The sequence below is a fragment of the Lactuca sativa genome, chromosome 9, assembly GCF_002870075.4.
Source record: "Lactuca sativa cultivar Salinas chromosome 9, Lsat_Salinas_v11, whole genome shotgun sequence".
In the NCBI taxonomy this organism is placed as follows: Eukaryota; Viridiplantae; Streptophyta; class Magnoliopsida; order Asterales; family Asteraceae; genus Lactuca; species Lactuca sativa.
The window spans coordinates 141,691,733-141,703,896 of record NC_056631.2 but is presented as its reverse complement, the minus strand read 5'-3'; the positions used below and the strand labels follow the sequence as shown (position 1 = coordinate 141,703,896).

General features: G+C 33.0%; 1 protein-coding gene across 2 annotated transcripts; it reads right to left on the bottom strand.

Moving 5' to 3' along the window:
- Positions 1-2,333: 2,333 nt before the first annotated feature.
- Positions 2,334-6,282, bottom strand: LOC111915346 (probable receptor-like protein kinase At5g18500). Of its 2 annotated transcripts, XM_023911011.3 has the most exons (9): positions 6,005-6,282; positions 5,833-5,863; positions 5,038-5,743; positions 4,843-4,947; positions 4,502-4,624; positions 4,252-4,422; positions 3,969-4,098; positions 3,457-3,669; positions 2,334-2,738 (listed from the first exon to the last, which is right to left on the bottom strand). In XM_023911011.3, exons 3-9 carry the CDS (start codon positions 5,718-5,720, stop codon positions 2,616-2,618), a joined length of 1,548 nt encoding a protein of 515 aa, XP_023766779.1. In that variant the 5' UTR covers positions 5,721-5,743; positions 5,833-5,863; positions 6,005-6,282; the 3' UTR covers positions 2,334-2,615. The 2 variants fall into 2 exon arrangements, with proteins under 2 accessions (XP_023766779.1, XP_023766778.1); XM_023911010.3 differs by lacking the exon at positions 5,833-5,863 and having other exon boundaries at positions 6,005-6,281.
- Between the last annotated feature and the right edge of the window lie 5,882 nt (positions 6,283-12,164).

Below are 12,164 nucleotides of genomic sequence, written 5' to 3'. Positions count from 1 at the left end.
TGACATCGAACTATGTGTTTATGTGGTTATTGTAGCAGTCTTCACCTGCTACGAGCTGTGGTGATTTTTTGACTATCTGTGAGGTGAGTCTTCTCACTATACCTTGTACTACAGTATAGATCCTTTGTATTTTAGGATGATGATATGTTATAGTGGACTAGTAGGCAGGTAGATTTGCTATAATTACACATGGATGTTTGTTGGTGGTTTGTTGTTTATATGCATATATCCACATATTATGGGTAGGTTGAGGGCAGTCCAACTGTGTGATGAAGGCCAAGATACAGCGGTCCAGTTGATATTGTAGACCCAAAGAGAGCGGTTCAGTTAAATGTTGTAGACTTTCGGAGCGGTCCAGCTAGATGCGGTAGGCATAGGTGACGGTCCAACCCTATGTTGTTGGCCTTGTATGCATGTTATTGTATGTGTATTATTGTATGGGGTATTTTGGGGAACTCACTAAGTTTTGGCTTATGGTTGTAGATTTAAATGTTTCATGTACTTTCTGAGGATCGGGGCAAAGCAAAGTTACGACTGTACACACTCCCCGGTTGTCTTCATGTTTTTTGGGAGATGTTTTGATATGATAGTCTGATTTTGGATTTATGTTGTGAAACAGATATTTTGGTGATGTTTACTTTTTTAACAATTGTTTTATTCCCTTTAAAATTTCATAAAAAGTAACATGGTTCTTCAAACATTATGCTTTTTCAAATAATTAAGGCTTTAACACCAAACTTAACACCTATAAATTTTCCTAGCTTCTCCTTGATCTCTACCAAACCTTCTATTTGATCTTCGACTCTAATATCAATTTGTGTGCAAAATTGAGTATCAAAGTGTTCGTAGAAAAACTAAAACAAACGAGAAGCAACATAATGTCCAAAAGAAATATATTTATTATGAGGATATATGTTATATTCATCTTTCATCCTTATATTTCAATATCTCAATGTCATGTGAGCAACCCCCTTTTTAATCTTTCATCCTATCTTTCTATTTCACCCATTTTTTATCCAGTAATACAAATAAAGACCAAGAAAGAGAAAAGAGAAAAGAAAAGGGGAGACCAAGAGTTACATTGGGTTTGTAAATTTGTGGGCCCTCACTAGGCAGCCTAGTGTTCCGATATGGGGCGGCACATGCCAAGTAGGTCTCCACTCCCCACTATGTCTGGAAAGAGAATAACGGATGACCAAACTTCTTGAAGAGCTATGGTTAATATTTACACAAGTGGCCAAAAAGAAATATGGTAATTAAAGCTCACTATACACCTAATGTATATTTAGGGCATCCACAATGCATTGAACTTCATAAAGTTCAATGGATTATCACATCATTTTTCTACATTCTACAGAAACTCAATCATTTTGCCCTATAATGCATTGAATTCTACAAAGTTCAATAGAAAGTTACAAAACTTAATTTATAGTATGTATTTAAGATTAGAAAACTTTCATTTTTCTCATTGAAGAGTTCAATAGTCATTGAACTTCAAATCCATTGAATATCAATGTGGCATCTCATTATGGTAGAATTTCATCAATTAAATGACAACTAGATTTGTCTTCTCATTCAACCCTCTCATTAAACTCACCGTTATAGATGCTCTCATATATTCCTACTATTTACACAAGCACTACCTACATTATATTATGTATGCCAATTTTAACTCAAAACTTATGTATATTTGTTACTTTTAATCAACATGTAAAATGACCAAAAGGATAAAGGTAAGATGGTAAATTAGTATTTACCACGCATCGCTAGTTATCGAAAAGAAAAGCAAGTTTATGATCCATATGTTTTTCTAGGGGATAAACGATGGTAAAAAATATTAAATTGGCTCACATACAATAAGCATTTTATATAAGTTTACTACGTTAAGAGGAAACAACTTATCAAAAACTGTTTATTTAAGTTGATAAATACTTTTTTATTTAACTCGATCAATAGACTTAAAAATGTTTTTTTTTAGAATGGAAGTTGAAGCATGTGAGATTCATACTCTAGACAACAAAATTTTGAATGCTTAATTCTCAAGCAATCGACACTAACTCACCTTTGTGGTGGTACTTAAAAATGGTTATTAGTTGTACCAAAACTTAAAACATAGAAGAAGGAATCAATCGCTTGAGGCATTTCCATACCTTCATAGTAAGCAAAATGATTGTTTCATTTTATCATAATTCTTTATTCTATTTTAGTTTGAAGACAAACTTTCTGTAATTATTTTCTAGCATTCTCAATCTGAGTTCCATACCAAAACAATACAAACTATTATTACAAACTAGGCGTAGGTTGATGCAACTTACCCATTTTAACAACAAATGTTAATAAACACTCGGTAGGATAATATTTTTAGCAAATCAAATAAACAAGTAACATCCGATCTCCCCCAAAACTGTACACAGCTAAATCCCCCTACTACATTCCGCCTTCCATAATTTTTTACTTACTTACATAATAACGAACAACACTCCCTCTACCGAAAATATATATAATTTTTTTTTCAAATACATAAAAATATAACACAAATCACCCTTCCACATTGGTCATTACTTCCTCAATATCGAAAGAATAAAAATAAAAAATAAAAAGATAAAGATATAAAGTTATACTCTCAAGTTTCTCTTGCTGTCTGATCGTTGGTCCGGATTGTCGCTCTTATCAGTATCGTAGTTTTCTCTCTGTGATTCAATTTCTGTACTACCTGCTTGAGATCTACGCCTTCGATCCTATACAAAATTAGGAGGAAGGAAACTTGTTAATACACACTTTTTTTAATAGGGTAAGTCTACTTTTCATTTATTTGTGTATTATAGCATTCTACTTTCAATTTTTTATGGCATTGTATTGTGAAACTCTCTACTTTCAACTTTTTTCTCATTAGAAGATTATACTTTGAAATATCAACCATATTTTTCTATTATAGCATTGTACTTATTCAAATTTTTTATATTATGTCATTGTACTTTAAAAAGTCTATCTAATTATAACATTGTACTTTTAAATTTGGTCTTATTATGACATTAGAAATCTACCCAATTATAACAATGAAAATACAAACTTAATTTACGAGGAACAAGAGTTGTTAATACAAACTTATGTTAACAGACTAATTGCAAGAAATAGCATTGTACTTTCATTTATTTGTGTATCATAGCATCCTACTTTCGTTTCATTCTATCATGGCACTATGCTTCCAAAAAGTTTCTCATTATGGCATTGTACTTTGACAAATCTACCCAATTATATCACTGTACTTATAATTATTAGGGCATAATACGTTAAAATTTTACCCAATGGATGACATTGCTATAATAGAATAAAATATAAATGAAAGAAGGATGCTATAAAAAAACAACCAATGAAGCATATTGTTATTTCTTGCATTTGAGCCTATTTCTTTGAGAAAATAATTTAAGGGAGAAAGACAAATGACAAATGACAAACCTCTCTGGGTAAGGGATATTCCTCGGACTCGAGCATACGTACAACTTGGCTCATTTTGGGTCTCTTATCAGAGTCGGGATCAACACATCTTAGAGCAGTTAAAAGTGCTCTTTTTAGGGCTCTTGTGGATGGCTTTGTATCAATCGTGGGGTCCACCACTTCCTCTGATCTCCGGCTTCCAACCATCATTTTTAGCCAATCCACAAGGTTTACCTACAAAATTATAAATCTTGACAAATCAACCAATCATACAACACTCATATATCAGAAAAAAAGAAGCATCTCATGACTCATAATTCACTAGGTTATATATCATTCTTTGTTGTACTAATTATAAGGGAACTATTACTAAGCTTATGAGCCATATCTTCAAAAGTAGCAAGATTAGAAAACCCTATACAAGTTTAAAGAAAAGCTCTTAAAGACATTTTTGATGAGGCCTATAATCATTTACAATGAAGAATGACAATGATATCACAAGTTGACAACAATATTGAATATTGATGCAATACCTCTTGGGTAGGGCGACCATAGTCAACAGGGTCTCTTCCTGTAATTGCTTCCAAAAGTACAACTCCAAAGCTATAAACATCACTCTTTTCATTCAATAGCCCAGTATTTGCATATTCAGGAGCCACATATCTGTGTATGAAAAAAAATAGTGAATAATTGCTCTTCATACACGACCTCCTCAATAGTCATAATCAAAAAAGGTAGAAAAAGTGAGCTCTCAATCTCTTGTTTGTGCAAAAGACGTAAATACCCTCCAAGTAGCAAGAGTTATCATGGACTTACCCAAATGTACCCATAACTCGAGTTGTGATGTGACTTTTTCCAGCACCAAGAAGCTTTGCAAGGCCAAAATCAGACACCTTTGCATTGAAATCATCATCTATCAATATGTTGCTTGACTTTATGTCTCGGTGTACAACTTTTGGCTCAATTGCTTCATGTAAATAGGCAAGGCTGAAAAAAATATATATTAAAATTAAATTATGACATCTAAGCGTTTTTGAAAATAGATTAAAATGTGTCATCAACTTACGCCTTAGCTGTTCCTAAAAGAACCTTCATCCTCGCTTCCCAAGTAAGATATCCATGCTGGCGCATAGCTCCATGAAGCCATTGTTCTAAATTCCCGTTGTTGACATATTCGTAGACCAACATCCTGAATGTTAAAGAATCTCTTAAAATAAAGGGATGGATGCAAGAAATAATAATGTATTTCTAAATTTTTTGTTGTTAGGGCATTCGAGTTTGAAATATCTATCTAGTTACAGAAATCGGTAACCTATTACCTTCGAACTGGTTATCTCATTACTGAAATTGATGCATAGATCAAGTAATATGATCTTGGAATTAATGGGATTTATGAAGAAAAAGTACCTATGAGTTCCCTCAATGCAATAACCCAATAAACGGACCAAATTTTTATGGCGGACATGGCCAATAGCTTCAACCTCCACTCTGAATTCCTTCTCAGCTTGACCCCTAGACGATGAAATGGACATTTACTTAGAGAAATATAGACGAAAGGAATTAAACTAAATGTGAAAAAACTTTAAATTTATCACAACTCACACGTTATTGAGGAGTTTCTTCACTGCCACTGGATTCCGGTTAACCAATGTTCCCCGATAAACAATACCATAACCACCCTCTCCAAGAACATTCTCCTTTGAGAATCTATTTGTTGCAAGTTCAAGATCGCGTAATGTAAACCAATGGCCCCAACCCAAGTGGGAAAATTCAGGGAGACCGATAAGTGGAGAAGGTGCACTGATTGGATGAGAGGAAGAAGATGAAGGTTTATACAGAAAATTACCCGAACCCCCATCTTCTCCTGATTGCGATCCACAAACATCTCTATCAGTATGATGAAATGAACCTTGACTACTGGCGTTATCTCCATTTTTCAATTTTCCCATTCCAAGATGAACCAAAACTTTGTCTGAATCTTTATCGCTGTTTTTGTCATGAATTGTGAGAAGAATCCCATCTCGTGGAGCGAAATCTCCTGTTGAAACTTGCTCAACTCGAACTTCTTTAATTTCTTTGGAAACAGTTGGGATTTGACTGTGAGAAACTCTGTCCCTGCCCCTGCCTCTGCTCCCTCGAACTTTCTTCCGAGAAGTGAGGTAACATGTCAACACGCAAAGAATGCCTACGATAAGTAAACCGACGATAATCCCAATTAATTCCCACACCTTAATCCCCAATACCCCAATTTGTTGAGATAATCCTGTATTTAGATCGTCGGCCATTCCTTCTGTAGATGATCAAGTACCTGCAGATTCAATTCATATACAGCTTTTAGAACCACGCTCATCTGGTTGGGGAGATAAGTTTATAGCATGAACTCCCACAAGTACACACACTAATGAGTTGCCGATTCTTGCTGCAAAGCCTATATTAATTTTAGCATTTAAACACAATCAATAAGTAAGATGTTAAGAACTGATGGGTGGAGACTTAGATCGAGAATGCAAAACAGAGATTATTAAATGGAAGGAGGACAGAAGTGTGCTTTATTTATATGTTGGCTTACCTCCTGATATACAGATTCAGTATGAAGAAACCATTGAATTAGTGGATCTCAGAAGCAAAGCCATTGGTGTAGTGTACAAACCACAGATCTTCGAAGTAGAAGATGGAAATGTGAGTGTTGAGGAATCGAGATCTAAGCTAAAATGGAGCTTTCTGCAACAGCATAGCAGAACCAGAGAGATAAGGAAAGGTAGGAAAGATGGAGTAGTCACCAGAGGTTGGTGATGGACCTTGCTACAGTAACGGAAAAGCTATCATTTTTTATCCCTTTGCAAATTGTGTAGTAAAACAATAAAATCTTTTAATATTGTAATAATACTTGTAGTTAAAAGCTTTATTCTTTGCATATTTATAAATTTTGTTTATGTTCCACATTGATTATAAATTAATATTAATGTGGTGTTGGTATGAATATTTTGACCAACAATAAAGTTGTTACAAATATCAATCATTCAATATAAATGTGATTAATTATATAAGGCTTTATTTATGAGCTATTAAAAAAAGAAAAAAAGAAAGCTGCAAATTTGGTCATTATGGTTTTTCTTTTTTCAGTTTTAGTCCATATGGTTCTAAAATTGTAAATTTGATCATTATGAGTAGGTTTCATTATATTTTTGGTCTTTGGAGATAATCATCGTTCTCTCTCTCTCTCTCTCTCTCTCTCTCTCTCTCTCTCTCTCTCTCTCTCTCTCTCTCTCTCTCTGTTATGGGTACAAGCTACAACACAAACAATAATTAACACACGTTAATGAACACATACATACACTCCAAGTTTTATAGGTTTGTTCTTCAAAACATACACATACTCAATAGCACATACATCCAACAAATCCATGATAGAAGCTCTTAAAACTTGATACACATACATATATGTCTAACAAAACCTAAAAAATAGTTCTAAAATACATAAACACCATACAATTTTATAGAAATCATTGATTTACATACCAATCACAAACATTAAGGATTAGCATCCATGAAGTAGCCTCTCAAACACTTGAATCAAATTTCACATTTAACTATCCAAAACATCCAAATGTAGGTGTCTGTATTCCCCATATATAAAGAAAAAGTTTGTTGCTTCTTTTAGTTTGACCAAAGTAATCAAAACTTAGAAAATAGTTATCTGATCATATATGTGTCTTGAACGGTTTCAAATAAATTCTTTTTTCATGACAAATTGGTGTTCCATTAATAGCCTAAGGATGCTTGAATTTGGTTAATGGATAGCCAACTAGACTGTTTTCTTAAGCAAACAACACATTTCAAGCTTCACCATGTATGATAATTAGATTTAGATGCCCAATAACTCAATAAATAATTTCAAAAAATTTGTTAATGCTTACTCAAATTAAGTCGGCTTTTATGATATAAAAATAGTGAATTTAGATATATGAGAATAAGAAAACCTAATCCCATTTTGATTAAGCAACTCTTCCAACATCAATTTAGCTTCGTTTGGGATCATCACTCTCACATTAACTTTCATAATTAACTCCAAAATCAAATTGGGTTTCATCCAAATCTAATTTCAAACCATCCCACTTATGAACCACTCTTTTCATTTCTAAACCTTACAAGAGACACATGTGATTAAACAATGTTCTCGCATTTTCGATTCCATAATTTTTTTTGTTTGAACCTTCATATATATATATATATATATATATATATATATATATATATATATATATATATATATATATATATATATATATATATATATATATATATATATATATATATATATATATATATATATATATTGATGAGCTTAGAACTCGTGAATCAAAATAAAACATAACAAAGTAATAAACGAATAGACAAGTGATATAAATAATTCTATTAAGCTCAATTGATCAATAATATGAAAGGATTACAATGGATAGCTCCAATAACGAAGTTGTTACGAACGTGTAAAAAGCTGACAATAATGCTAACACAGTACCCTATTTATAGACTTCTAAGTGCATCACAACTGATCCCATAAGGGTACATGGGTTAGACGTTGATGTGTATAAAATATGCCATGTACCAGCTACTTCGACATAGAGAGTGCTTCGATAACCTTTAAACTTCTCATCTTTAGATAGGCAAACTTTGGATAGATATCAAGGACTTCGACATTCTTCACAATATTTCAAGCTCTACAATCTTCGCTTTTTTTTGAAGAATCACAAACTTCCAAATCTACTTCAAAATATGCACACCACTGAGAAGGGCCTTTCTCACTTCTAAATACTAAATAAGCAAGTCATGTATTTCCTTCTTATCACTTTATGAGTTGTGTTTGCATGTACGCATTCAAATGAGAAAAGTTTGAATGTGAAGTATAGGAAACATCTCCATACAATAAATGTAGAAAAAAATTATCTTTTTATTTCCTTGATCTTGTTCCCAAAATAAACGATTCCTTTTGGCTTTTGAATACTTTATGCATCCATATAACTATCAATATTCTTCAATTTAGAGGTAGGTTTTTTATTCATTTTATCGAAGGACTTTGCAAGTTCAAAATTAGTTAATTTCAATTGAACATAATAGTACTACATGAAGCCTTGAACATTTTGATATGCAAAATTAAAGATAGTATGTGAAGAGATTGACTTATGATCCATCCTCCTTGTAATAAAGTCATTTCAAATCATTAAATCAGCAATAGTAAATTCACTAGTTTCTTCATCTCCTCTCACAATCTTGTATCAAAAGTTTTGCAACTTATTTTCAAAATAATACTTCATTATGTTACTTAAATTCACTAATTGAGACATTTGATGAGTGTTATGTTGTTGTTACTAAGGTTGTTGTTGCTGCAGCCACCGCAACCGTAGCCGCTGCTAGGCCACAGGGAGGTGGCTCGTTGTTATTCCGGGAGTACAGCAACAAGAAGCCACTAGAGTTTGATGGGACACAGGATCCGATTGTTGTTATGAGATGGATCTCCGATATTGAGGGGTGTTTTTGTTGGATTAGTGTCTGAGTCCATAACTATAATTGGTATGTACTTGACCCGACTCGGTATGGTCCATTTGGTTGCATGGCATCGGAACATTTAGATAGATCGTTTGTGAGAAGAGGATATTTGTGACATATTAATATATTATAAGTTCTAATATATTAATATGAAATCATGTTATTTAATTAGTATTGATCAAGAATTAATTTGGATTTAATTTAGTGATCAAAAGAGACTAATTAAATATATGGGGATTGATTGTGTAAATCATTCATTCTTATATATGTGGGCTTATGATCCAAGATTCCTTATGTTGGGTTTAACCCATGTGGTGACCCATGGATACTCCATGGAGGTTAAAACCCATGGAGCATAAGGAATGGGTAAAGTCATGAGTTACATGGTGTAACCCTAATAGCCACACTATATAAGGACCCCTTTAGCTCAAGAAATTGACACTAGTGATATATATGTGAGGGCTAGCGGATTTGAGCATGAAGTGTCTTCTTCTCATGGTTATTCCATGTGTTGGTGATGTTGTGTGAACCATCTGAGGTGTCACACTTGGGGAACTAGGCTCTCGAGCTTCATGGAGTCAAGCTATATCAAGAGGTATGTATTCGAACTTGTTATATTACCCAAGTATCTAAAGATTGTATGCTAGTTAGGGTAATACCTTGGAATATTCATATTTGCATTTATAATAGAGAAAACATAGATCCAATGTATTTAGGGTTGCATGTACACTTAGGAGTGTTAGAATGCTCAAAACCCAACAGTGGTATCAGAGCCTAGGCTTGCTTTCTCTTATACTTGATGCAAATAGATTTTTCGAAGCCCAGAATCTATTAGGGCCTAAAACTCGACGAGTTCTGGAAGAAAACTCGACGAGTTCATGTAATAGAGCATGAACTCGATGAGTTTGGCCTCCAGACAACACATTTTCAGGTTTCCTGGCCGGAATTGGACTATGAACATTACCCTAAGCTGTTTTCAACTTATAAACTTGTTTTTGATGTGGTAATGTTCATGTTAATCCAATTTCTAAGATAATTGTCAATAGATTCATGTTTTGTATTAGTTTAAGGATTAGACTAATTACATGAAAAAGTTTGATTTGAATTATCTTGTTCTTATGAGTTGCTTAGATTAATAGGAAAGTTATGTGAAATTCTTGTTTTCAATCCAAATTAATCTAAGAGTCGATTCTAAAATTTGTTTTTGTAACTTGTCCTCAAGTTATAAGAAAAGTCACATTTAAGATCAATAAAACTCATAAAGATTTCCATAAGTTATGAATAAGAAAAGTCACATTCTTTTAATAGTTTAAAGTCTTCCATAACTTGTCCTCAAGTTATGGAACTTGAAGAGTTTTTGGATTAAAACTACTTTAAACACATAAGTTATGGAATTGAATAGTTTTGAATAGTTTCAAAACTTGCCCTCAAGTTTTTGGAATTTGAAAAGGTTTCACTTATGAATACTTTAATTCCAAGTTAAGCCCTTAGAATTTTAAAAGTTCAAATTCAACCCTTATACTTTATAATATTATAAGTTAATAATATTCATATATATGTATAAGAGCAAGTCGTCTTACCATTAGTAGGCCTCATTCACAAAGTCGGTCTATAATGGGGTATAAGGTTACTGCCTATAAAATGGCAGTTTAATGGGTGTCCACTCTCACCTACCGCTTCCTTGACTGGTGGAGGGTCGTTAGCCGAATGGGTAGGACAATGACTATAATTCTCCCTTCATTAAAAGTATTGATGTGTGCAAACTCACTTAGTTTTAAACCTACTTTTAATTATAAAATAAACACACAAAGGCAGTGGACCTATTAATTGTGGTATAGTTAAATAAGTAGGGTATCGAACACAGGGAACGGTAAATTAAAGCTAAAAACTAATTCTATCTAACTTAATTAATAAGTAGGGGGTTTTCTCTAGTTTTACAAGACTAGAAACTTACTAACTATTACTTAATCTAAAAACTAGAAAAATAAAGAATTAACTAGATTCAATAATGGAAAGGAACTTCTGTTTAGTTCAACTCAATTGATCTTATGGTTGATTTCAAGGTAATGGTGCAATGGATTAACTCTTTTGTTGGTTACCGATTCAAGTGATTAGATTATCATTTACTACACTAATCCTTAGTGAATAAACTAACTCAAACAGTGATCAGTTGTCTAATTTAATTAAATTCACTAGATTAATTATTCGGGTTAATTTAGACTTGTAATAGTTAACTAATTTGGTCCTTTAATTAACTTCTTGTTGATGGTCATCACACAAGCTCACACATGAATTTACTCAATTTTCTTATTAATTCTAGTTTCATGTTCATTAATCCTAGACATATGACATAGTGGTCACATAAACATATGAGGTTGATAATCAAAAGATGTTCATGCTATTTAATTACCTTCCTATTAACAGAAAATTAATTATCATTCACACACAAGGTTCTTTAGCAAGCTAAAACTAACAAAAATCACCAACATTGAATTAATCCTACCAATAATCAAACCATAGTCTCAATTTTGTATCCCCAAACAGAAGTTTAAGAGTTTTAGCTCATGATTGAAGTAAATAACAGCAAAAAACGAATTCTAATTGTCTAGCCATAATGGAAAACAAAAGATTAAGTAGAATGATGCAATTTGCCTCAAATCTCCTTCGGAATTGGATTCTAGCTTGTATCTTCGTTCTTTATGTAGTGGTGTTGATTATGATGGCATGTGCGGAATTAGAAAGATCTAGTGAATCATCATGTAAAATCAAGAACACATGGAGTAAATAAATCTTTGTAAGATCTTATTAGATCTAGAAAGAATATACAAATGGGTTTGTACAAAGTTTCTCTCTCTAGTCTAACACTCCAAATGGATTCTCTTACATAATGGGAGTCACTCACTTCCTATTTATAGGAAAGACTCAACCCATTTACACATACAAAGAGGAAAGCCTAAAACACTACATCCAAGCATGACTTTGCACCCTAACATTCTCCCCCTCAAAGTTAGGATTGGATGTTCGGCTTTAATCTCCAACGAGCTAGCGCGATCAAGACCAAACTCCCCCTTAAAGTAACACCGGTCTTCAAATCCGCAAATGAATATTCGACAAACCCGAGAAGCTTCGAATACCCATTATTCTCCCCCTTTTTATAATCAAAAAATGATTATAAGACCCACTAA

What these genes read in the sequence shown, in the direction of transcription:
- LOC111915346 (XM_023911011.3), bottom strand. Translation starts at nt 5,720, where the DNA reads ATGGCCGACGATCTAAATACAGGATTATCTCAACAAATTGGGGTATTG. An exon ending in AAGAAACTCCTCAATAACGT is followed by an intron (nt 4,948 to 5,037) that starts GTGAGTTGTGAT and finishes TTCATCGTCTAG; the next exon opens with GGGTCAAGCTGAGAAGGAAT. An exon ending in CGAGTTATGGGTACATTTGG is followed by an intron (nt 4,099 to 4,251) that starts GTAAGTCCATGA and finishes TTTCATACACAG; the next exon opens with ATATGTGGCTCCTGAATATG.